The sequence below is a fragment of the Pelecanus crispus genome, chromosome 7 (genome assembly GCF_030463565.1).
Source record: "Pelecanus crispus isolate bPelCri1 chromosome 7, bPelCri1.pri, whole genome shotgun sequence".
Lineage (NCBI taxonomy): Eukaryota > Metazoa > Chordata > Aves > Pelecaniformes > Pelecanidae > Pelecanus > Pelecanus crispus.
In genome coordinates this window covers 12,215,508-12,240,891 of record NC_134649.1, presented here as the reverse complement: position 1 = coordinate 12,240,891, position 25,384 = coordinate 12,215,508, and the positions used below count along the sequence as shown (strand labels likewise).

At 42.3% G+C, this 25,384-nt stretch overlaps 2 protein-coding genes across 6 annotated transcripts; both read left to right on the top strand.

Moving 5' to 3' along the window:
* Positions 1 to 922: 922 nt before the first annotated feature.
* On the top strand, positions 923 to 5,164 carry BLOC1S6 (biogenesis of lysosomal organelles complex 1 subunit 6). The gene is made up of 5 exons (XM_075714206.1): positions 923 to 986; positions 2,006 to 2,150; positions 3,235 to 3,322; positions 3,927 to 4,013; positions 4,755 to 5,164. The coding sequence occupies exons 1-5, from the start codon at positions 923 to 925 to the stop codon at positions 4,872 to 4,874; spliced, it is 504 nt and encodes a 167-aa protein (XP_075570321.1). The 3' UTR covers positions 4,875 to 5,164.
* SQOR (sulfide quinone oxidoreductase) lies at positions 3,286 to 25,174 on the top strand. Of its 5 annotated transcripts, none has more exons than XM_075714201.1 (10): positions 3,286 to 3,322; positions 17,423 to 17,674; positions 18,018 to 18,188; positions 18,730 to 18,783; positions 20,413 to 20,607; positions 21,510 to 21,719; positions 22,220 to 22,403; positions 23,133 to 23,200; positions 24,140 to 24,318; positions 24,693 to 25,174. In XM_075714201.1, the coding sequence occupies exons 2-10, from the start codon at positions 17,441 to 17,443 to the stop codon at positions 24,748 to 24,750; spliced, it is 1,353 nt and encodes a 450-aa protein (XP_075570316.1). In that variant the 5' UTR covers positions 3,286 to 3,322; positions 17,423 to 17,440; the 3' UTR covers positions 24,751 to 25,174. The 5 variants fall into 5 exon arrangements, with proteins under 5 accessions (XP_075570316.1, XP_075570315.1, XP_075570313.1 ...); XM_075714200.1 differs by lacking the exon at positions 3,286 to 3,322 and adding an exon at positions 5,275 to 6,326; XM_075714198.1 differs by lacking the exon at positions 3,286 to 3,322 and adding an exon at positions 12,676 to 12,710.
* The last annotated feature ends 210 nt before the right edge of the window (positions 25,175 to 25,384 follow it).

Below are 25,384 nucleotides of genomic sequence, written 5' to 3'. Positions count from 1 at the left end.
AAACAGAACGCCCTGAATTGTGCTGCCCATACCTCTGCCTGAAAGCAGTTACCTTCCAGTAACGTGAATACATCGGCCGCTGCTGACCGAATTACTCCTTGCCACTTTTACCTCCACCTTCGTCAGGCCCACTGCCCACAGCCAGGCTGCGCCGAGCGCCGGACGCCACAGCTGCGCGCTCCTTCGGCGCCTGCCCCTCCCCGCGACGCGGGGTCCCTGCCCAGCGCTGCGGCCCTCAGCCCCGCGGAGGCTCCGGCCTTGCGAGCGTCCCACCAGCCACCCGCAGGCCACCAGCCGGGACTCGTAAAACGACGGAGCTACTCCCTCAGGCGCTGCGCAGCCGCTACAGACACCGCTACAGCGGCACGGGCAGCTCCAAGGGCGACGCGATGCCAAACCTAACGGTGCCCCCGCAGGGGGTGCCGCGCTGCAGCCGCTCCCGCTGCAGCCCCATCGCCTCCCGCTTCGCCCCCGGTCCGCCTCTACGTGTAACACAAGCGCCTGCCTGTGCTCTCGGGCCGCGCCAGCGGCTTCTCCCGGGCCCACGCCGCCTCCCGCCGCAGCTCGGGGCCGCCCCGGGCCCGCCGAGGGGAAGGCAGCGGCACCCCGAGGCCGCCCCCATGGCACCGCCCCGCCGAGCGGCCGCGGCTCTTACCGGCAGTCGCACGTCATTTCCGCATCCGGAGCGGCGGCCCCTCTAGCCAGGTGCGCGCGGAGGAGACTCTATGGTGAGGCGCGCGGGCGCGGGGCGGCTGGCGCCGTGCCGCCCCGCTCGGTGAGGGCAGCGGGATCCCCGCCGCCCGGCCGGGCCCCGCCTCCCCCGCGGCCAGGCCCCGCGCCCCGACCTGCTCCCCCCGCAGTCCCGGCCTCAGCCCCGGCCGCCTCCTGCCCCGTGAGAGCGGCGTCGCGGGGAGCGGCAGCGATGAGCCTCGCGGAGCGGCCTGAGGAGGAGGCGGCGGCGGCGGCCAGCCCCGGGCACTCGCTGGGTACGTGAGGGGCGGCCGGGCGGGGCGGGAGGCGGGTGCGGGGAGGTCCAAGGAGGGGGCCGGGGCAGCCCGGCTCGGAGGCGCGCCCGAAGGCCCGCAGTGAGGGCCGAGGGCCCGCGGGGAGCGCTCCGGGTCCCGGCCGCGGGGCACGCCGCCGTGAGGCCGGGCTGTGGCTGCACCGCCCGCCCGCGGGGAGGGCGGGCAGAGGGCTCACGGCTGGGTTCGCTCGGAAACGAAACGCATGCCGCTGGCGCAGCTTTGTCCCGCGCGGTGTGTCCTGTAGATTTAAGCTTTTTATCTTTGACCAGCCGGGTTAGCTCAGTTGGTTAGAGCATGGTGCTAATAACACCAAGTTCACAGGTTCAATCCCTGCTTACTGCAGGGGGGTTGGGCTCGATGATCTCTCAAGGTCCCTTCCAACCCAAAGCATTCTATGATTCTATGATCTTTCAAGAGCTGTGTGCATAATAAATCGTTATTGTTTGCCCGGGCGAAATTCACAGTAACGGTTAACCAAGTCTTGCAAACTTTTGTAGTTCAGCGTGTGGTGTTTTAATGAGGGCTTAATATGTTTTGAGTGAAAGGCTCAGACCTTTATTTGCTAGAGCTAGGTTTATTCTCGAACTTTGAAAGCAAAGGGTGGGCATGTGTTAAGGTTTAGGTATTCTTGATTCATAGCCACAACAACTGATATTGCCCCCTTTTTTCCTCAGTAGACTGCATTACTTGGATTTTTTTTTTGTTTTAATCAAATGTCTTCGGAATGCTCTGTTTCTCTCTTAATATTCTGCTGGTGTTCAGATAAGACTGTTCACCAGGAAGCTCATGATACAGGACTGGGAATAAGGGAGGGATAAAAAGGGTGAGGGAAAAGCACAGTTTGGTTGATAAAGCACAAAGAATTATAATTTCAGTGTTGAAATGCTTTTAATTTTTAAACAGGAAAATATAGTTGCTCTAGGTGAAACTTGAAGTGCGTGCTGACCTGTCACATTCAACCTTGCTATTCTTCGGTGTAGGTCCTAGTGATGCATCTCCAGATGAAGGAGTAGTAGAAGATCTGCCTTTAATAGATGAGAAGGCTGTGGAGCAGCTAACTGAAGGATTGATTTCTCATTATCTACCTGATCTTCAGCGATCAAAATCAGCACTACAGGAACTTACGTAAGCAAATTTTGAAAACCAACTTCTTATACGTGCATACTCTGTGACTTTTTTCAATATGATGCTCTAGCTACCCTTCACTGGAGTATAGTTTATTGTAGCATTTCTGTGTTCTGACTGTAGCATCCTGAATACTTAAGTGATTTGCAGGAGTACAGGGGGTGTATAAGCTGCAGCACAGCCTGTCAAAACTTTGAAGAATGTATGATGCTACAGCACTAAAATACCCTAAGCCAGGTATAACAGAAGACATGCAGATTTCTTAAATACTTGTTCGCTTTTGTAGTGGGAAGTCTGCTGAAAGCTAGGTTTATTTTGTTTGCAGAGATGCGATTCATACTCAGGGCAGCTTGTAGTGTGGTATATTGTTTGTTGTCCAGTTTCTAAACTGTGTTGCAAAAGATACACTTGGAAAATATAATTAAGGAGCTGAACATATAAGAATTCTTTGTACATTGGCATCTCGGTGATAACTGAGAACAGCTTATATTCAAGGGCAGACTGGATCTGCCGTGGATGCAAAGATACTGGAAAGGGCTTTACATAGACCTGTCTTGGGTTTTGCAGGGTACATTGGTTTGGGTTTCACAATGCGTGATGTGGTTATGCTGCTGCCAAGGACAGCCTGTGTCTGGAAAGACTTTAGCTGATTTGTGTGGGATGGAAGATCCTTAATAAGCACTGAGGATCCACGCGAGTTCTATGCAGAAATAACTTAGTCCTGCAGCATGATGCAGAGGCAACTGAGTGGAAAATCAAGAGCTAATTGTTTTTCCCTTCATTCAACCTGGGATGTTTACTGACTGCAACCTGCAGAGTGCCTGTTCAGGATTTTCGTATATTCATCCTGGATATCTTATCATGCTGTATGATGCCAGTTGAATTTGTGTGTACTCAGCTCGATTTTTCTAAAACCATGTACTCATGTCTTTATTGAAATTACCTAGCAATGCATTAAGAGGAATCTGATACTGGGAAGCATGTATTTATGTTGTTATGATCAAAAGTAGTAGTTATTTAAAGGGCTGGTTGAAAAGCCTATGTTCTGCTTTACTTTGGTTTTATGCATCTTTTTTTGTTTCAGACAGAACCAAGTGGTATTACTAGAAACATTAGAACAAGAAATCTCAAAATTCAGAGAGTGTAACTCTATTCTTGATATCAATGCTTTGGTAAGTACTGTTAATGCTTTCTTAAATCTCTACTAGTGTAGATTTTCTGGCTGAAGCATTAGTAGCAACCTGCATATTTTCCTTGTTCTTACTGACCTACAGGAAGAGAACCAACCAGTTCAGATACTCGGGACAAATTGTTGCTGGAGAGGGTACGGAACCATCTCCCTTAAATAGGAAGGGCACTGGGAAGAAAGAGCAGGCTCAGTCAGCCAGTGGTAGTAAGTCTAGTTGTTCAACACTAGCAGCCAAAGCAACTGTGTGCCATTTTTCGGTAGGACTGAGGCTCCAACATGAGCTCTGTGCACCTCCCCAGACTAGCAGGAAGGGTGCATGAAACAGTGATATATGGTGCATAAAATGGTAATATTTTTCTTCTGTTTAATGAATCTTAATTCAGTAGATTATTTGGTGTACCTGTTGAGATATGGTAGTTTTCTATATTAATACATGTAATATGTAAAATTTATATATAAACTTGTTTAATCCATTATCAAACTGTTCTGGTAACCATTATGCTTTTGATTGCTGTTTTGCTGCATAGCTTTATAAAACAACTAGTCCGACTTGATAGTTGCTGCTTTAACTGTTACGGTTTTTTAAGTTTTCAGAAGCTAAACACTATCACAACAAGTTAGTGAATATTAGAAATGAAATGATGATGCTGCATGAGAAGACGTCAAAGTTAAAAGTGAGTGGGATAAATATTTTTCCTTTCCAACATAGAAGTCAATAATACATAATTAAATATCTAACTTTTATTTTGGATGCATGGTGGAAGTTCTGATTAAAATAGAATCTTCAGTCCTTTTCTTAAATGGATGTTTTCAGTAGCGCCAAACCATGTATCTGAACGACTAGAAAATCTCAGTGTCGTCGCCATGTTTAGGTGGTGTAAGAGTCGTACTTTGTTCTGTCGCTTAATCTAGTCCATTCCAACTAGTTCTCCTTGTTCTTTCAGTTTCTGTGCCTTTTTAATGAAAGCTAGATTATCATAAATGTAAGAATTTCTCCTTCTAGTTATTGTAATATTCACAGTGGCAGAAGTTCACTGACTCCATGCTATGTAGGCAGTCTCTGGTTATGTTCTGGCGAGATTAGTCTTTCAGTATGTTCAACAAAAAGATTTTGTCTTGGAGATGACAAATTGCACAATACACACTTTGTCTGGTATAGACGAAGGATGACTTTTAGTGAGATTGAAGGCAATCCAGTTTGTATTTTCCCTGTGTAGATCACAGACTTACCGTTTCTGAACGGTGAGAGGGAAGTGGGAGGGAGGAAGAAAAACTGAACAGTTTATGCAACACTCGATCATAAGCAGCATGGATTGGTGAAAATAACGTTAAGAGAGTGGGAGGGATCTTGTTTGTAGCTTGAACTTAAATACATCTATAAAACTTACAATTATTTTCTTGTCTTTTTTGTTTAGAAAAGAGCACTTAAGCTGCAACAAAAGAGGCAGAAGGAAGAACTGGAACGAGAACAGCAACGTGAGAAGGAACTTGAAAGAGAGAAGCAGTTAACAGCAAAACCTGCTAGGAGGACATGAAAGCAGAGCGTGCAACTACTTGTCCAAATTAATCATTTCTGCATTCTCTAGAACTGAGGCAGACTTTGCTTAAACTGCGCTATAGTTGTTACTAGCAACAGTCTACTCTATGATGTTGTAAATTCCAGAATGGTAATAATAGGGTTGGTAACATGCAATTTTTCTCATTTCAGCCATTCAAGTTGCTCTCTTTTGTAATGCTATGCAGTTTGATATTATGATGATGTAAGTTAATTTTATATATATATATATATATGAATAAAGGAGAACTTAGGCATCACAGTTTTAAATACCTGTCCATAATTTTTCATCTGTTGTTCTTCTGGTGTTTAGAATCTGAGAGATTTGGTGACTGGCATACGTGTTTTTCAGACAAAATACTAGTTGAAGTTCAGTTCTCATCCCTGGACTTCAGTGGCCACCTATTTCACTGCTTTGATTCAGGCAGTTGGGATCTTTTTGCAATGCCCTGGTTCATAAATACTGACTTTTTGTGCAGCCTTAGTTTGGTCCGTCTCTAAGGAACTGAAGAAACTTCCAGTGTATGTGCCTGAAAGCTCAGTTTATTGCAGCAGTCTTATTTTTCTTGTCAAGAAGTAACTTAAGAACAGCTTTAAAGTAACTAGCTTTAAAGTAACTTCTGAATAATTTCCCAGCTGAATTGACTTGGTGGGGGGGGAAGCAGAACACTAAAGATTCTCAAAATTGATGTGTGCACAATGCAAAGATTAATGAATTTGTACTTCCACAAACATTTGAGTCAAACCGAGGAATTGTTGCTTCTGTAATGGTTCAACAGGAAGACTGCGTAGTCTAGGCAGATTTCTGTGGAATTAGAAGTTGTAGTTTCTTCATTTTGTGTGACAAACTAAAAGACAACCAAAACTAAACAATTTCCATTTCATGTGAAATTCAGTTACCTCTGGGAAAAACTACCGTATTTAATTTTTTTCCTTAACAAATTATTCATTTGCACTTCGGGGCTATGTAAGAGAATTTTTGTTATGCTGTCTTCACCCAAATTGATGATTACTTTATTGTGATGATAAATGTGGAATGGAGATTGATATCCATTTCTCTGAATGTAATTGCTTTCCTGCAGCACTTGGTGTATGTTGTCTAGACTGGTAAAAGCTTTAAACTATTTGTTCCTACAGCATAACAAACCAGTTATTTTATAACTGTTATTTTTGTAGTAGTAATGTAAGTGGCATGTTTTGAAGTAAGACGGAGGGTAAGCTAGGTGAAGTTTTCCATAAAATACGTATGGTAAGATATCAGAGGGGCACAGTCAATTTTACTTTTTCTTCCATTTCAGATGATTGACACAGGGTACACCTGCCTGGACTCTCCTGTGTTACAATCTTCTGAACTCCTAATTTCCTGTTCTTAATATTTGTCATCTTTTTCTGTGAAAGACATACTCTAATGAGTAATCATCCAACATGCAAGGTAAACTGGGATAATGTTTTGGGGCCAGGAGTACAAACTACTTAAAGTAGTCTGAAGAGACACTGAAATGCTGTTACTGAAGCAGTAATAAATTAAAACTTTCCAAGGGTATTTTTCCTTTAAGTGACTTGTGTCTATTAATTGCCAGTGGATTGTTGACCTGTGCTGTGGTTTGTATGTATTTCTAAGAGAAATGTAAGGAATTTCCACAGTCCATTTTTGGAGCGGAATGTACAGAACTAAATATTGTTTAAATACTTTATTTTGTAATGTAATTTCAAAATTAGATTATGGGAATTTAAACAGTTCTTATTAAAGTATAACATGAAACTAGATGCCTCAGTACCCAAATCGGGATTAAATTCCATGGTATTTTTTGATTCGTGTTCCCTCAGCTAGAATCCAGTTTAGTGTTTCAAGTTGTGGTCTCTTTCTGTGAAGAACTGTGGGGTTTTTTCCAAAGAATTGTGGGGTGGGTTTTTTTTGTTTGTTTGTTTCAAAAATCATGGCTGCTTTTACTGAAAATGCAGAATTCTAAGCATAGAAATTGATGCTTTTGCAATTGCATATTTCAGTGTTCCTTTGGAATAATTTCTGATCAAAGGAATAAAAGCTTGCAGTGCCTGCCTGAGGAATTGCATACACATACGTAAAAATGTAATTGATAACTTTTCCCCTAAAACTGTAGTAAAATCTGGTTTTTGTATGAATAAGGAAATAATTTTAATAAATGACCTTTCTGTAATAAAGGGGAAAAAATTAATGAATATATATAGGGGGCAGTTTGGTCAGTTTACATAACTTTTTTTTAATTATTATTACTAATGAGCTCTTGAATTGTAGTTTTGACTGAAATAATTTATTATCTCCATAGGATCTTGTTCTTCTGAATGCTCCTCTTGTGTCTTAACACATAAAAAGTAAATGCCACATTGGATTAATTTAACGATACTGGCATCTAAACTTGTACACTTGCATTAATATGCACAGCTAGAGTGAGTAATTCTATTACTATATACATTTAGTCTTGTTTGATTTTATAAAAGATGACTTATCAAGTAGATAAATGTGATAGCGTTAGACATTTTGTACTGACTTTCTATTACATCCACATGAGGAGGCGCAGCTAGCTGCATCTTTTTTAAACAGGTAAAATGACAGCTTTAAAACAGTCTTTTTTTGGACTGTGTGTTTCATACTCAGTGTACTTAATTGTTTTTAAACTATCAAGTCATAGCAACAGAAGTAGGACACTTAACTGTGCAGTTACTCTTTGAATTTTTATTCTGTAAGATTGTACAAATTTAGGAATTGCCATTACTAACTGGGGAATCTTGGTTTCCCATGCTTTTATCTTTTCTGTTGTTAGCCTGGATGCTTAATTTGGGTTCCCCCACCTATAGCTGTACAGCTTTACGTGAGCCAATTTGTAATTCAGTGTAATCTGACTTTGCCGTGTTCACAAGACAGATACGTGTTTCTTCTTGGAAAACGGCTACAGAATATTTTATCTGTTTTTATTCTGTGTGCTGTCATCTAAGTGATAATAGCATAAATAATAATGTAAAGGTAGCTGTTCTGTTGGGATTCTAGCATCTGAGAGAGTTCTGTGGCTGATTTATTCCGAGTTATGCTTCAGTAGACACTTTCTGCCACCTGCTGCTTGCTTTGCAGCACTACTGGCTGCTCTTTATTTTAATTCTGAGCTTGGTGCTTTAATACCTCACCTTGCAGGAGTCAATTTTTTTTTTTTAACCTCATTAAATCTAATTGGTTCTTTGTTGGATTAGCTGTGTGAATATAACTGAATTACTGCTAAAAATTTTGCAGGACGTGGACTTAGTCATGTAAATCTGTAAGAATACAAATTATGGCAGCATAAATACTAATAGGGTTATTTGTGCTAGGCAAAATAGACAGTATGCACTATGCTTCTTAGTAAGGCAGTATGTGAAGGTAGCAAAGATCATTTTATTTATTTATTCATTTATTTTTAAATCGAAGTGTAAGTTTAAGTAAACAGCTGGGTTTGGCATGCATATCACTGTTTTCCAGTAATTTGAAGTACGCTTGTACTTTACTTTTGTCAGTCCTTGGCAAAGTGATTTGCAAAAAAACAGGCACCAAAACTGGACAGTCACATCCTCCCCCCACCATCGTATGTCTTCAAACCAGTCCTTTGTGATACCAGCACAGCCAAGAACTCTTATGACGTGACACATCCAGTTTTCTCAAATATTCTCTGTGTAGATGATCAAACTAAAACTGATGGGAAGAACAGCTCTATTATCAGTACCTGACAGTGTCACAACAGTGCTGGCGTGGAGAATTTTACCTGTTTTCCTCCAGGCAGTCACTGTTGGCAACCATGCATCTGGGAGGTTATGACTAACTCAAGTCCAAAATATAAATGTTGTTCATGAAGTCTCATGTAGCTTTAAAGCACAGATGTTGGCCATACCTGATAACTCAGTATTTCCTTCTTGATTTTGCTCCTATCTATCCGTTTATCTCCATGATGTCAAGCTGTGGGATTTAAGAAAGGAAATAAAACACCTTGCTTGGCAAAGGGAAAAGTTAGAACAAATGTATTCAGCTTTTACAAACCTGCAACTAAATGAAGCAAAAAGCTTGACAAAGAATAATTTCAACATTTGTACACATGCAAAAGCAATAGTTTCTAAAGCAGTAATTTACGGAAGTAACTAATTTTGCACTGTCATTCACACTGAGATGTAAGACAAAAGAGAAGGCTGATCTATTTTGTTTCATGTGTTGCAATGAAAATACATCCCAGCGCTGTTGTGAAAGCAAGACCATCTGTATCTGTATGGGTCAGTAAAACACTATACCTGTAAATTAGCAATGTAGTTTATTGCCTTGATGAGCAAGACTTCTCTTCCGTCACCTGGGACACGTGTAAAGAGTAATATCCTCCCATATAAATACAGCCTGCAAGAGTAGTAACAGAACAGTTAATATGAACTTTTTGCCACCCCGCTACCTGAAACCAATGTTTCAGCCCTTCAGCACTCAACTGAATTTTTCCAGTCTTTAAAACTGGATAGAAGTCCTGTTGGTGAACAATGTATGAGAATGTATTTCTTACTCTGTTTTGCTTCTGCTTCTTTTTTTTTTTTTTTTTTTTTTTAAACTACTACTACTTTTTTGTTAGCCTTACAGATGCTATGATTTAGAGGTACGCCAGAAGAAGAGTGTCTCCAAGAAAAAATATCAAAGATGATGTGAGGAAATTACTGCTTTTCTACGTCAGCCAGTGTTACTAGAATTTGTTTGAGATTGTGCTCACTCTCAGGTAGGCACCTTCCACAGAAGAATAATCCCCACCCTGGAGAACTCGCACCCTAAGCCTAGGCAGACACGTAGATGTTGCCCTGTGGAGGGGTGAGTATAATTAAGGGGGCTTCCCAGGAAAGGCCAGTTGCCTGGAGAGCAGGGAGCGTTACCTATCGCTCCCGCAGCCACCCTGAGGAAGGGTGCAACCAGGCAGCGTGTGCCCAGCCCTCGCACGGCAGCTTCCACCCTCTCATCTTGCCTGGACTTTGCTGTTGCAGGAGGGTTAGGCAGCACTCCCTGCAGCTGCAGGAGGGCTCCGTGCTACAGGTGAGTAGTTTCTTCGTGTTCGGTTTACGTGTTCTGTTTCTAAGTTAAGGTATTCCTTTAAGTAATTTCTTTATTAAAATTGCAGACCATCTCTGTAAGAAGTCTGCGGGGAAATATGCATGGGAGCATAAAGAAGATATTTTAATATTTAAAGACAATCCTAAAAATACGTGCTTAAGAAAACCCCCAAACCAAAACAACTTTCTTTTCTCATGGACAGAGATGAGGATCAATCTCTTAGAACAAAAAATGTGAAAAAAGGCTGAACTCTGACTATACCAGGACAGCTGGGAACAAGTCAGGAAGCTCTTAGAAATTAGAAAAATGGGGAGTTTGGGTGTTTTAAAAGATGTGACTGTAAACCGTGGGTTTTTTTCTCTTTAGAGAAGGCACTTCTATTGGTGTATTAATAAAGATGTCTAATCTTCATGTCATATTTTTAAAGATAATGATTGTGTCTTCTCTCAGTACATTTTCTGTCCAGTAAAATCCATGAAAGTGTAGGTGTTCAGCAGCGTTGAAAAATGAGCCTTTGCCCGTATTGATCTAGTAAGTGTTTTGGCGTTTTTATTCAAATGTAATTTTCTGCTATTTTTCTGTCTATAGAAAAAGGGCCACTAGATTAGGGTTAGGGTTGCTGCTTACGGGTAACCTGATAAAGTTCAGGTACTGAAGTATCAGTGGTCACTAGGTTACAGCTACTGTAGCAGTTGTGACTTTGGTTTAGGTCAGCCTGAAGCGAGTGACCTATGCTAAGTGGATCTAGGTGGGACTTGTGGGCTGGTGCCAGCTGAAACGGGCTGGGTTTATCAGGGTTTGGCAGGGGTTCAGATTTAAGAGTGGAGTTAAAGTTTGTTTCAAAACTTACAGAATCACATGTATGTGGGTTTTGTTTTCAGATGCACTCAGAAAAGGGAAGGCATTAGACTAAAACGGGGAGGGAGGGTTTGTTTACGTGACTGCTTTCGTGTAGAATAATGTGCAGATCTTCTGCAGAACTAGTATTAGATGTGCCAAGTCTTACGCAAGCAATGGGAAAAAAATGTCTGTTTCAGAGGCCTTTTAACTTCGGGCTCTTACTTTTATTATGTTTACACATTTTAGTCTGGTGTAGCTTGTTCCTAGGTAGCTGTGGAAAGCGTTCAGAAACCTCACATACACGTATGGAACTACTAAATAACTGAGAAGCTCCTTTGAAAGGGTAACTTGTATCCTGTCAAAATTAATGATGTCTTTTGACTAAACCTGCTTGTCGGACTTACTTTGTGTGTTTTATGAGAACAGCCACTGACTGGGGAGGGTAGTGTGGGTTTTTACAAGCAGGCAAAATGAGTCGCTCTGGTTCAGATGTTAAGTGCTGTGGCCTCATCTCCAACAACCTCTGTACCTGGCAGGGAACGTCTGTGAGAACAGAGGTGAATTGTCAGGCTTGACTTGATCATTATTGGCCTTCGGTCATAAGTTGAGAAAAGCAACTGAAGCTGCTTTTCTACACATACACGCTCAAAGTAACACAAAGCGTAAGACAAGTGCCACAAGCAAGCGAAGAGTATCAGCCCGCTTGCCGCTGGCTGGCCGCAAGGAGCGGCAATGCCCTTGTGCTGAATGAATGACGACTGCGGAGCTGGGACAGAAACCGTTCTCGCTGGGAAGCGCAGGATGTGACCGCAGCGTGCGTGCCTGGATGCACCAGGGGACCGACACGCGTACTGCTTCTCAAACTGGCACCCAGCAGATCGTCTCGTTCCCTCCTGCTTCCCAGTTGCATGCAGCCAGTGGAACAGCTTTGTGGTATCTTCCCATTTAACGCCTTTCCCCCATTCTTTGTAGCTTTCCACAGTTGGCTGTGTATCAGCTGAGCAGTTTTACCTGTGCAGAAACCTTGTGCCAAGAAGCGAAGGTTGAGCCTGAGGAGGAAATGGCCTGACACATGGTTTGGATCCATCGGTTGCTTGATGCATATGAGTTAGCATAAGTCATTTTCTCTTTGTATGTTACTCTCTGCACTAATCTTTGCGTGACTTCTTTTGGCTTGAAAACATGACTTAGTGGATTAGCAGCTGTTATTACTTCATGCTGTCACCATGCCATAAATCAAAGGCCCTATAAAGTTTTAGGGGAGAACATTTTAAGGCTTGGCTCAGCAGCGGGCTGCAGTTAGCTGAATAGAAACAAGAGAGTGGCAGCCCTGCTCTCTGCTTGTACTTCAACTGAAAGGATCCTCTTTCTCCATGCATCCAGGTGACTTACACCCCGATTTCAGGTTAGGACTCCAATAGTTTGTTTTCGTTTCTTAATATTTCACGTATTTTTTTAACGTGGTGGGATTCCAGGCTTTAAGTCTGATTTTTGAGACGGCAAGCTGGAGGAGCAATTGGTTTGAAGATGGAAGGCTGCGTAGGAAAAAAACCGAAGGCAAACCCGCAGGCACCGCTGCTGCGGTGCTGGAATCTCTTCAGCTTTCCTTTGAGTGCGAGCAGCTCCGGGAATGGGTTTGGGACCTTGAAGCCAGAGCAGATCTCGGAGGGAGAGTGAGCAGCGGCGGCACGGCCGCTCCCGCCGCCCGACGGGCCTGACCGCCGCTGCGCACGGCCGGGCCCGCTGCCCCCCCGGCCGGACCCCGGCCTTTGCCCGCCGGCCGGGCAGCGCCCGGCGCCGCCGAGCTCCGCCCCGCCGCTCCCGCTGACAGGACCCGGCGCTTATCGCGCCCGGGGCGGCGGCGCGGTGCTTCCCCGCCCTTCTCCTCGGCGCAACAGGCAGGCAAGTGCGGGGCGCCGCGGCGGGGGCCGCAGCTCGGGGCCGCCCGGCCCGCCCTGGCCGGGGGGGAGAGGGGGGCGGGGGGAGCCGCCCTGGCGAGCGGGGCCGCGGGGCTCGGCCCCGCCCGAGGGAGCGCAGGTCCCGGGTTCGCCCTGGCGAGCGGGGCCCAGGGGAGGGAGGTGGCCCTCGGCCCCGGGGCGGGAGGGCCCGGCCGTGCCCGGCGGGGCAGCCTGCGGGCCTCGGGCTCTGCGCCGGCAGCGGCGGCCTCGCTGAGCGCGGGCGGGGCAGCGCCCCTGCTCTGGGGCTTCCCGCAGGGCCGGGCATCATAGAATCACAGAATGCTTTGGGTTGGAAGGGGCCTTGAGAGATCATCGCACCTCTGGCCTCGGGGACGGCTGAGGAGCAGCGGGTGCCGCGGGGCCCCGCGCGTCCTTTGCCGCACCCGCAGCCGCCGCTGCTCAGAACCGTCCTGAGCCCGGCGGCAGCCGGCGCCGCGCCGTGCAGCCCTCGCCTCGGGTGCGGAGCCGGATTTGCCGAAAGGCAGCGCCTGCCAGGCCCGTGTTTGCCTCCCGTGATAGCGCGGGGCGTAGCTGTGCGGCCGGGCAGCGCCTGGCCCGCCGCGGGGCTGGTAGGAGCTTCCCCGCCGAGAGCGTGCGGGGTGCGGGGTGCGGGGTGCCAGCTGCAGCCGGCCGCCAGCGCTGGAGCTGCCGGGCGCTTGTGCCTGCGTGGAATATTTCAGCTCTTAATCTGTTCCCCGCTATTTCGAGAGGGTAACTGCAATGATCTTTACTCTTGCTGGTGGGACTTTTCTAACGTCACTTGTTCTAACTGCCTGCGATAGATGGTTCATAAACTGGCTCAATGAAGTAGGCAGCCTTGGGAGCTGAGCATACAGTAGATACTCCAGAGAGGAAAAAACTAGTTGTCCTGAGCATCTCTGCGTGAAGTTTCGTGCTTCAGTGAAATGTTCTAGGCACTGTTTGTGTCTCTCAGGGCTTATTTGCTGGATGTGAATCCACAGACGTGACAAGAGAATGGCGTGTAACACGTAATATTCTGCGTATGGCCCTCGGTCTGAGGATGTCCCTGTTCTGTGATACCTCCCCTATGTAGGTAATATTGCAAAATTAACTGTGACATGTTAGACCAGCTAGCGGACCTAGTAAGCGCATGCAAGAAGAGACTGAATTTTGGTGCTTGTAATTAACCGCTTCTCTTGTGATTCGCCAGCATTGTATTTCTAACATGTTGTCCATATCTTTATTGCATAGAGGCTGATTTTATTTACTTGTGGCCATCAGTACCTGGAGAACTGTAGCCAAAGATAACTTTTGCACTTTGAGCTTGTTTATAGGCTGGATGGTAGGTTAGAGCAAAAGGTGTAATAAATGCAGTTAGGTGGATTTTAGCTGCTCTGGTTTGGGTTCTGCACAGAACTGGCTGAGGAACACTTACCTTGTTCTGTTGAATCTGCTATTTTCTCGGATAGAGATTGGAATTGGTTAAAATACACAGAAATACCAAATGGTAATGCATTCCCTAATAAGCCTATTTTCAGCAAGGTTCTTCTTTGAAGAAAAGTTTTTAAAAGTTGGTAACCAATTCATTTCCTCTGTGATGCTTGTGGAAGTGCCATTCATTTGTTTTTTAAGACCAGCTTAACGAGCCTAGTTCCTTATGGTTTGTTTTCTCAATCTCTTAAAGGGATATAAGCCACTAACTCTGGAAAACGGTGTTTTCTCTTTCCTTTTTTTTTTTAACTGAAAAGTCACTGTTTTTATGCTTAAACTGCTTAACGGCATTCAAACACTAAATAATACTGAGCCCTCCTGGTCAGTCTTCACTGTGAATTTTTTTTTTTTTTAAAGTCCATTTTCTTAAGTGTTAAACAGACTTACTCTAAAAGCATGCAAATAGCCTTACAGTAAAAGGGAAAATAGATTTATGAATGGAGTTGTGACAGTCACTGGCTACCTTCAAGCTGTTTAAAAAAAAAAAAGTCTGCTTTTACAAAAGGAGGGGGAAAAAAAGCTTCGAAATGCTGCTTCTCCTGGTCGAAATGACATTTTTTGTGGACTTACTGAGTCACGTTGCCCTGAATTTTATGTGGTGTTAGGCGAGTTGTGCCGCAGTAGCGTTACACCAGCTGCTGACGCTGTAACAAACCATTGTGTCTTGAAAGCATTTGTAGAACAGGCTTACCGCTCTGGCGACACAACTCATTTTAAACTGCAGAACTGTCTCAGGCTAAGCAGAGCCCTCACTACGGTGAAGCGTATTGTAGGCTTTACCTTTCCAGGCCGTGCTCCTTCATTAGGAATGTGATTGCATGCTATGTAAGGCTAATATCAACGGTCGTGTTTTGTTGTGCATGATTTAAAAGATGGTGGATAAGTGTGCTGTGTGTTAAAATGGTCTTGTAAAAGCTTAAAATTTCAGCTCAGTTCAGTAGGCTAACTATGAATTTTCCTCTTTACCTTCATTTTTGGTCTGTAATTCCCCTGTTACTTCATCTCCAGTGTCCAGAGTAGATGACTGATGTGGTGTTGACTGACTCAGTTGTACAGCTGTCTAACTTGAGAGTTTAATATGAAGGATTTTGCTGTTTTTTTTAAAACAGCTGTCTACAAATGACACTTCAGATTGTTTCTGTATACTCTGAAACAGCTTAACAGCAACATAATACTGCATTCTCATTTATTAGACTGCTGTTAGTTAAGGTACATCTTGTGTGTGCTTATAAGCATGCTTACTTCAAAATCTGTTTGGTCAGAGAGGATAATTATTCCTTCGTCAGCATTACAAAAGTGAAGTCTTGTTCTCTTGGTCTGGACGTGCTGTGTATTGTCAGCAAGCAGGCTGCTGTGCCTGTTGTGTGTGTTTAATGAAACCCAAAGCGTTCTTGAGCTTCCGGACACAGGATGTTCCTTTTAAAACTGTCTCGCAAACGGAAGTTGCAAAACTTACTCTTGACTACTCGTCTCTCCAACTTGAAGAAAGCAGCACACATCTCCATCAGGTAACTTTTATTTCTCAGGCTAGAACAACTTCCTCCCCTTGCTTGAGCAGTCTGTCCACATCTTTAAATAACTGCCTGTACTAGGTACATAATAAACAGCCTTCTAAAGTGAACCCAACTTATTCTAGAGTTCAGGTTTTTATTTTGAATGGGGAAGGGGATGAGAAGAATATGCCTGCATCTTGGAAACTTCCTGTAAAACAAAATGATTAAAATTGTTTTTACAGTGGACACTTGTGAGATTTACCCTCTCTGTCCCAAATTAATTGTACTGTAGGGGTTTATAATGGGACTTCATAAAGAATTCGGGGTACACAGAGATGAGGGATGTTAAGATAGCACATGAAGGTGCAGAATTAATTTCTCAACTACATCTAGCATAGTGGAGAATTTTTGAAGCTGACCTGGAAGATTTTCTTTAAAATATTTGAGGTTTCTAGTTTACTTTTCAAACTCCGGTCTGTAAAGAATAATAAATGAGTTCTACCCTTTTAAAGTGAAAAAGCTGGAATTCTTGCCTGATGACTCAAGGAATTAAACAAAGGGGAGCAGGTATAGAACACAGGAAAGTCTTGTCAGAAGTCGCTTTTCAGGTTATAATGCTTACTCATTCTTTATTGACAATGTGGCAATAAGGAACGGAATTAAAATGAGTTTATACCCGTTGTATCACTGAAAAGCTAAAAACTGATATTCAGCCTCTGCAAACAATGGATTTAGAACAGAAAAAGCTCTTGTTCACTCTTGCAGAGGGAGGGAAACGTGGGTTAACCTTGACTGTCTTCTAGATAATGCAATTGCATATCCAGTGCTACAATTGTCAAGCTATATCATACTTTAGGGTTCTGGCTCTCACTTGTCAGGTGACAGGGTGCACCTGTAGCAAGGATAAGTATGGGTTTCTGAACTTTGTTTCCAGCTACGTTGGTGATGTAAAAGGTAAGAGGTGACCATGGGTAAGGAACTAAGTATTTTGCGTATGCTCGAAGATCCCAGATCTAGGAAGCTGTAAACTCTTTGTTTCATTGAACTTTGTTTTCCGATCAAGCTTAGGGCTCACTACTTCTCCTGCAAGACTAATACACATGCCCTTACCCAAAGCACCACAGAACTTGGCATGCTTACCATAATGGCTTGCACCCCTGAGAGGCAGCGAGAAGGGATATGTCTGATGTGTGCATATGCTGGTATATCCTAACGTTAAAAAACAAATGTAAAGATGTGTTTGGCTGACATTACAGTTAGCGGAATGGCACTCAGTGTGGTCACACAACTACCTTGTTCAATATTTCAGTGATCTATAACACCTAGCAAGTCCTTGTTCCTTTTTGCGGCACTCATTTCTTCATGATTCTAATATTACAGTGGGAGTTACAGCATATGCATCGCCTGTGCTGTGGGATCATATATGCTTTCCTGCCACGATAACCAGAAGATGTTCTTGCGCTTTGTTAGAATTCATTTGCTTGTATGAAATTCCAGTTTCCTGGCAGAGGTCGTGATTGACTTGGGGTTTGGTTTTTTTCCCCCTCCTCTCTTCCTTCCCCAAATTGATTACAATCCACTTGCAAATTAGTGGATTAGCTGCAACAAAGGCTTAGTATTACAATTCTTGCCTTGAAGACTCATCCAGACATATAAATAATATAAATTCTACCTTCTGTAATTGTTACTGGTGCCTTTCCTTATTTTGTAGCTTCCCACTTACTGAAAGATGCCAGCAATTGGAGTAGTGTCCTCCTGTTCCTGTCTCCGTCCTGGTGTATGGGTGCTGAAACCAGGAATGCAGAAGATGAGCTCCTTCGGCTTACATACAGCAGCCAGGTGTGCTGCCAAGGATTATTATGAAGTACTTGTGTTGGGTGGAGGCACTGGTGGAATCGCCATGAGTGCTCGGATGAAGAGGAAAGTGGGGGCAGAAAATGTGGCTGTTGTTGAGCCAAGTGAGGTATGTCTTCCTTGGACATAAAGCATCAAAAAGAATAAGCGTTTTTCATATGTGACCAGATTGGTCTGATTCTCATCCTTCTTCAACCTCACATGTTTTTAACTGTAGAGAGGAAGCCAACTAACCATCTTTTAGAAGGCTTTGCATGAAATTTGTTGCTCCATGGTAGAGATGCACGCATCCCTCCAGCTTTTTCATGCAAAACTCTTGGTTATTTATACAGCTTCTTTTGTTAAAAATAATACAATGTTAAGAGCACATTGCTTCCTATTTGGGGTGATGTGCCTTAATCTTAAAGTCCCTTTACATGGTTCTTAAATGTCCCTTTGAACATTTCTTTCAGACTCACTACTATCAGCCACTGTGGACCCTGGTTGGTGGTGGTGCAAAGCAGCTGGCAACTTCTGCTCGTCCAACAGGAAGCGTAATGCCTAAAGGTGTTGAGTGGATCAAATCTCGAGTTACAGCATTGGATCCAGATAAGAACTGTGTGTGGCTGGAGAATGATAGCAAGGTAATAATGTAAAAAAAACAAAAAAACAAAACCCAAATTATTCTTTAGCCTGTTATTCAATGTCTTGAGTTGTCTGTCCACCTCTTGCAGATCCCCTTGGAACTGCCTATTGAGCAAGACCTTCCTCCAGCATCTAGGAGGCCAGAAAATTCTACTTAGTCTTATGAGAAGTACTTGATCCTAAAATCTGTTTCTAATAAAAAAATTGTTGTTGATAACTAGGTTAGAATAACATCAACTTAAAATATCATTATGATAAGTCTTTTCCCTGTTTGTAGTGAACTGAACACAAAAGAGAGAATATTTTGCTCCAAACACTTGGTTTTCTGTATAGCAAAGGCTGTGTTTATAACTCATGACGCAGTCGTCATTTTAGCTATGAATTATTCTTGGAGCTTAACTTTTACTTTACTAATGCTCCCTGTATTTCCTTCCCTTATGACTCTGTTGCTGTCAGAGAACTTAAATTTGCTTTGAGGTGATGTTTTGGTTTTTTTTGTCTAAAATACCTTTTTTTTTTTTCCCCCCCCTTACACAACAGGTATCTTACAAGTATCTGATAATTTCCCTTGGGATTAGTCTGCATTACGAAAAGGTACTTGTTTTACAGTATTCATGTATTTACTAGTTTTAATGGCATCATGTACCCTTATGATTCACAAAAGTAAACAGATTTTCAGTATGCTTTTTTTTTTTACTGCAAGATACTGAACACTAATATGAATTAAAGAGCCAGAAGACAGCCTAATGACTTTACTCCTTCCACAGATCTCTATGTAAAACCCCAAATTTTCCTTGGGAAGGTCTTTTAAGACAGCTTTGTTGCATCTCTATGGCAATATCAGCAGATGGGGCAGCAAGTTAAATCTAGAACTTAAAGGCGGTCTGTAATAATCAGATAATAAGGTATGCTCACCGTCGTCTGAAGCATCTCTAATGTAAACAGAAGTGAGGAACATACCGCAGTCAGTAAAATCTGTTCGGCAGAATTAATTTGACCCACCCTCACCTTCTTAAAGGATGCACTTCAAAAGGAACCAGCTGAGTTACCACGCTTGTGTTTAAATAGGCCCTGGGGCCCTTCCCATCTATTAAGTTTCCTGTACACTTTATGCAGTGACGCTCGGAGGAAAATGTTAATACCACTGTATGGCGCAAGAATGACTGTAGCGATATGTAGGAGGAGGAAAACACAAAGGCAAGATGTTTGAGTGATTTGGCTCCAGTGGTTTTAACTTGACCTAATATGATGTAGTACCTGATAATATATTTGGGAGCTATTCAAAGAAGTACTCAAGGCATACATAAAGCAAGAGCTAGTCTTAGTTAACTGTAGTCACACCAGATAAATTCTGGTGATTAGGTGAGTGGAATGAGGAATTGCATTGTGTTCAGTGACCCTCTCAGTCTTCCTATGTCTGCAGTACAATGTGAGAAAACTACATTTGGTATTCGGTAGTAGAAGCCATGTAATACAGTTAATCACTATTAGCCCGTAGTGAATAAAATTCATAGTAACAGATGTATATGGCTTTAAAACAAAAGTGGACAGTTTAAAAAGAGGGATGGTTTCTTTTATTTGTCTTCACCAACAGCATACTTCCTGATGTAGACTGTAACATCCCAAACACATTGCAGTGCATGAAACATGACTCAGTTTTCTCTCAGAATTTCTGCAATCCATTATTTTGAAATGGGGACAACTCCCTTTCTCACAAGCAGATGCTCAGGTGTAGTAGAAGTAGTAGGGAAGTAATTATTGGAGACAGTTGAGTTAAAACAAAATAACCCTAGGAAATAACAGTATCTGTAGCTGACTACTGAAAAGTTTCATTCACCGTATAAATTTTCATAATGCCTTTTTTTTTTTTTTAATGTGATTTTTACTTATGGTGATGTGGCAGTGACTTTATATATTCTTACTCTGATTTTCATGCGCTAGTCTACAAAAATTTGGGTTTGGGTCTGGGTCTGCACTGAACACTTATGCTACAAATGTTGCAGACCAGAGTCATTTCAGCAAATGTTACATCTACTAAATCATCTAATGGCAATACCTGTTCAATTGCTAGGCTTATTTTCAGAAATGCCAACTAGCAAGTATGTATGGGCTTTCTTTTTGCTAGAGGCTTCTTAAACAGCTATTTCTCAAGCCTGTGTTTAATACTTGATGATGACAAAATTTTTGCCATCTGTACTTTAAATCTTAATTTCATTTTCTTAGATCAAAGGCTTGCCAGAGGGCTTTCAACACCCTAAAATAGGTTCCAATTATTCAGTTCATACAGTAGAGAAAACATGGAAAGCTTTACAAGATTTCAAGGAAGGAAATGCTATCTTCACTTTTCCAAATACTCCAGTGAAGTGTGCAGGAGCTCCTCAGAAGATCATGTATTTATCAGAGGCCTACTGGAGGAAAGTAAGTATGTTACTCTCTCTGCCAGTGATTGTTGCCACAGTTGTAAGGAAGGCTTGTTCTAAGGGTTTCATATTATCTTTAAAACAAATAAAAACCACACGAGAGGAATGTGACTCAGGATTATTAAATTAAAGTGACTGAGTTGCTTTTTCCATTATTAATGTCTAATAAATGAAGCTAACTGAATTGTACATAAATATTTAGCATATATTTAATACTGGAGAAACTTGTAGAATTCAGGATCCGTAAGGAAAGAAATGCTTACCCTGCTTCTGGTGAGCTTCAGGTACAACTGTTCTCAGCCTGATTTGTAACTTCAAGTGGTGCGCTAAAATAATGTGCTGGCTGGAATTAAATAATTCTTGTTACTTTAAGTACTGTTGCCATTTGTCTTTCTGCTAGTCTGAAAAGTGGCTATGCTTGCTCCTTGTGGTGCACCGTCTTGGCATCTGGAGGAGTCTTAGCCAGGCTGTTAAAGCAAACTTAGTGGAAACAAAAAGCAACTTCAAGTGGAAGTGTCAGGCTTCATAAGTGTTTAAGTTTCATGAGCTATCTGCTGGGCCAGTATCTGAATAATGCATAGAACTCAAGGTTTCAGAAAGCTATACAGTGCTAAGCTGCTGCAAGTGCTTCACCTGCGTACAGCAGTTCCTCAGTGAATTCCAGCCACCTCTTCTCACTAGCAATTTGTGTGGGGGGTCTTCAGTACCTCACTCAGAAAGGGCAAATATTATCTTATCTAGCTTCTAACATGGTGTGAAATAGCTGTATCTCAAGAGTTCTAATGTTAATACTCCATTAATAATTGAACTAACTGTTCAGTAGCGCAGCATAGTTCTTTTGTCTCTACTAGCTTGTCACAGTTTCTTAATATAAAAGGTTAATTTGATTTCTCTGTGCAGACAGGAAAACGTTCCAAAGCAAACATAATGTTCAACACTTCACTTGGTGTCATTTTTGGTGTTAAGAAGTATGCTAACTCATTGCTTGAAATAATAAAGGAGAGGAATATTACTGTTAACTATAAGCGCAACCTTGTAGAAGTTCGAGCAGACAAGCAGGAAGCGGTGTTTGAGAACTTGGAGAAACCCGGAGTGACTGAAGTCCATCAGGTCAGGAGCTTTCAGACCTCTAGTTTGGTCCTATTTCTTTTCCTTGTATAGCGTAACATAACTGCCACACTATAACAACATAACGTCTGCTTCATTGTATACTGCCACTACCTCCTGAGACTACCATCTCTAACTTTGGGAGAAGATTAAAAACTTTGAAACTGAGGTGGAGAGAAGAAAAAAATATTTTATAAACTATGCCTGGAGTCCTGCATGCCTTGTTAGCATAACTTGGGAATGTCTCAGATGTATATTGAGGAAGGCAAATTGCTGTTATGCCAGTCTAAGTGGAGTTGCCTGATCAAGTTCACGTTAACAAAAGGATGCACTTCAAATTTGAGAGCAAATTTTCATTCTATATACTTGTGTTTAAAAAAAAAAAAAAAATCAACAAACCAACCAAGAAAACCGTTCTCCATGCTGCTCTTATTGCCTTATATCACCACAGGTATGATTTGCTTGGATAAACTAGCCATTGAGTGCCTTTCCTTTCTGTCTAGTATGAAATGCTTCATGTCACACCCCCAATGGGGCCACCTGATGTACTCATCAACAGTCCTGTCTCGGATGAAATTGGCTGGGTGGATGTAGACAAGGAAACCCTACAACATAAAAAGTATCCTAATGTATTTGGTATCGGAGACTGCACCAACCTTCCAACATCAAAAACTGCTGCAGCTGTAGGTAAAGTTGCATGTGTGTGTTGTGTAACAAAAAGTGTGGGAGTGACCGTAAGCTTTTTTGCTTAGTTCATTACTCCTGAGGTCTTGACTTCAATTATTTCCAGCTTTCCAAAAGACCTCAGTCTCCTGGGCCAACTAATTAGCTACAGACCATGCTGATGCCCACAGTTTTCTTGTTCCAAATGCCTCACAGATGAACCAATTCTGTTTTCTGTGTTCACGGAATGGCATAAAATGAGTGTACTACTTTTGCATTCTGTCATCATTCAGTAACAAAACTTTCTGCTCTATCTTAGCAGCTCATGCATACGTGTCAGCTAACTGATAAGTCGCTATTGAAGAATCGCATGTTCTGTACTTGTAGCCACAGGGTCCAATATAAAAACACTTTAGGCATATGGTCTTACAAGTGAAAATAAGAAGGTAAAAAAAAAAGAAAGGCTATACAGTATGTTATTGGTTTTGAAAAAAAGAAAGGCTATACAGTATGTTACTGGTGTAATGTGAAGAATGGTATGGTCAACTGTTCCAGCAATTGGGTCTAGAATACTTCCCTTACAGCACTGAAGATGAAGCAAAACTTCAGCATGTCAGAATCTTAGTGTTTGGGAAGACTGAACAGGTATAGTGTAGCAGAGGAGAATGGGCGTAGGTTAGAATGACAATAATTGCTGCCTGAAACAAAGCCTTAATACACCTTTTTTTTTTTTTCCCCTTCTTTCTTATGTAGCTGCCCAGTCTGGAGTGCTTGATAAAACTATTTCCCTGGTAATGAAGAACCAGTTGCCAACTAAAAAGGTACCTACAAATCTTGTCTCAGGGAGAAGTTATTTTGAATGTTTTCTCCGTCCTCATGCAGGAAGTCCTGCAAGCAGCTAGACAGTGTGAATCAGAAGGCAGGAAGGGCTTTGCATCAGCAGCTGGGGTGCCAAAAGGCTAAATACTGTATGTCATAATAGTAATTCAGTTGCACAATTCATATTCTTGATACTGCTGTTAAAAATGTTATCTATTTAATTCCTTGACTTCCGAGTTGAAAGAAGTTGGAAGGCTGATTAGTTTGGGTTCTTCACCAATGCAGGTGACTTATTTAGAGTAAAACTGTTGACTAGTATAATCCCTACTCCAAGAAAACCCTTGCAAACTTTACACATCTGTACTATGTTAAACTTGCCTCCCCAGTACAGAACATGGTATCTTAAGGAGTTAAATTGAAGGTTTTGTACTACAGAAGATGTCAAGTCTATAACTATGTTCAAATTTCTCTTTGAGACTTGGCTTTCATTTTACATATGGTTTCTGAATTAATAATCTTTGGGGTACTAACCTGAATCATCATCCACACTCCTGCAATCCTCTGGAAATTCTTACAACTATATTCAGGATCCTGTTTATATACTGTCTGTTAAAGCGTAGCATCAGCTCTCATCCTCATCTGCTGGTTACAGTAATAACCAGCAATTAATGACACTAAGCCCTATTGTTCTAGGTTAGTTCTAATTTAAGCAACGTTCTTTAACAAATCTACAATCTACATCTGAAATAAAATGGCTTAGTATTATGGTTATTAAACCGTAATACTGGCTTAGCAGCCTTCCAAACTTGCTGGTATTAACACTATAAATGCAGAAACCTCCTAGTAACTTAATTTGAAATACGATGGTTAACAACATGGCTTGTAATACCTCAGGATTTACTTTGGTCAGATTAATGAAAAGGGGCTATTCTTCATTGCAGTATGATGGATATACTTCCTGCCCGCTAGTAACAGGCTACAACAAGGTGATTCTAGCAGAATTTGACTACAATGGTCAGCCTTTGGAGACCTTTCCCATTGACCAGAGTAAGGAGAGAATAACCATGTACCATATGAAAGCTGATATGATGCCTTTTCTCTATTGGAATGCGCTACTTAAGTAAGTATTTCAGTTCTGAGCAGGCAGAGCTGCTGTGATCATTCAGAAAAAAGGCAGATACAGACACGTGTTCTGGCTTAGTTCCTTAGAACAGAAGGAAACAAAGTGCATCCTTAGGAAACAAAGGGCATCCTTAGTCATGACTAAGACCTCAACTTCCTGAGGGTTCTGGGCACTTTGCTAGTAACAGGTGTTTGTTCAAGCAGAATAGGGTTGAATGGCACAGAAAGGTACCCCTTGCCCAGTAAGATGATACTCCAAAACAAACCCCTAACACTCACATCTTAGCAAGTATGGTATTCTACAGGAGTAAAGCAAAACTACTTTGACAGTACATACATAAAACCTGATGAACCAACTTTCTCCATTTCCAGGGGATACTGGGGAGGACCAGCTCCTGTCAGGAAGCTAATGCATCTGGGCTTCAAGTAACTGCTTATGCTCAGTGTTGGTCAAACCCTTCTGGAGAAAAAGGACTGGTCTCGCAATGGATCAATACCTATCTTCCCTCTTGGACAACCAACTAGTAGACTTTTTTTTTTTTTTAAATCAAGCTTTTGTCCTAAATTTGCTTTTCCTCCTAGTAGAGATTAAGCCTTCATACGCTCTTTCACTGTTCTTCTATATAAACCAAGGCCTTAAACTACTTCTGTACGTACACAGGAGTTTGAATCTACATGTGAACTTGCCTTAAGCTACAAAACACTACTGAAATCTTCTAGAGCAATAATTTTAAAGCTGTTGTATATGTAATTTTTTTTCCCTGACTCTAAACTGAATTTTCTGTATCTGAGATCAACACATGCACTGGATTTAAGAGAATAATTCAATGCTAGTAAAATGGCCTGAAAACCTCCTATTGTTCTCTCATTTTTGAAGAGCAAAATCAATCCCAATTTCTTTATCAAGAAGCATACTTGCTGCCTAATTAGACAGATTATAGAAATTCATGCAGGTTACTGAAAGAACTCAAAGCAGCATATGTATATATATATACAAACATACAAACACACACTCTCCTTCACATCAGTTCCACTATAATATTTTACTCTCACAGGTTAAGAAC

Bases quoted from the DNA above. Each gene is read 5' to 3' on its own strand.
- SQOR (XM_075714201.1), top strand. From the start codon at position 17,441: ATGCCAGCAATTGGAGTAGTGTCCTCCTGTTCCTGTCTCCGTCCTGGT. The intron at 20,608-21,509 runs GTAAGTATGTTA...TTCTCTGTGCAG, and splicing joins CAGAGGCCTACTGGAGGAAA to ACAGGAAAACGTTCCAAAGC. The intron at 24,319-24,692 runs GTAAGTATTTCA...CTCCATTTCCAG, and splicing joins TATTGGAATGCGCTACTTAA to GGGATACTGGGGAGGACCAG.
- BLOC1S6 (XM_075714206.1), top strand. From the start codon at position 923: ATGAGCCTCGCGGAGCGGCCTGAGGAGGAGGCGGCGGCGGCGGCCAGC. The intron at 987-2,005 runs GTACGTGAGGGG...TCTTCGGTGTAG, and splicing joins CAGCCCCGGGCACTCGCTGG to GTCCTAGTGATGCATCTCCA. The intron at 4,014-4,754 runs GTGAGTGGGATA...TTTTTTGTTTAG, and splicing joins AGAAGACGTCAAAGTTAAAA to AAAAGAGCACTTAAGCTGCA.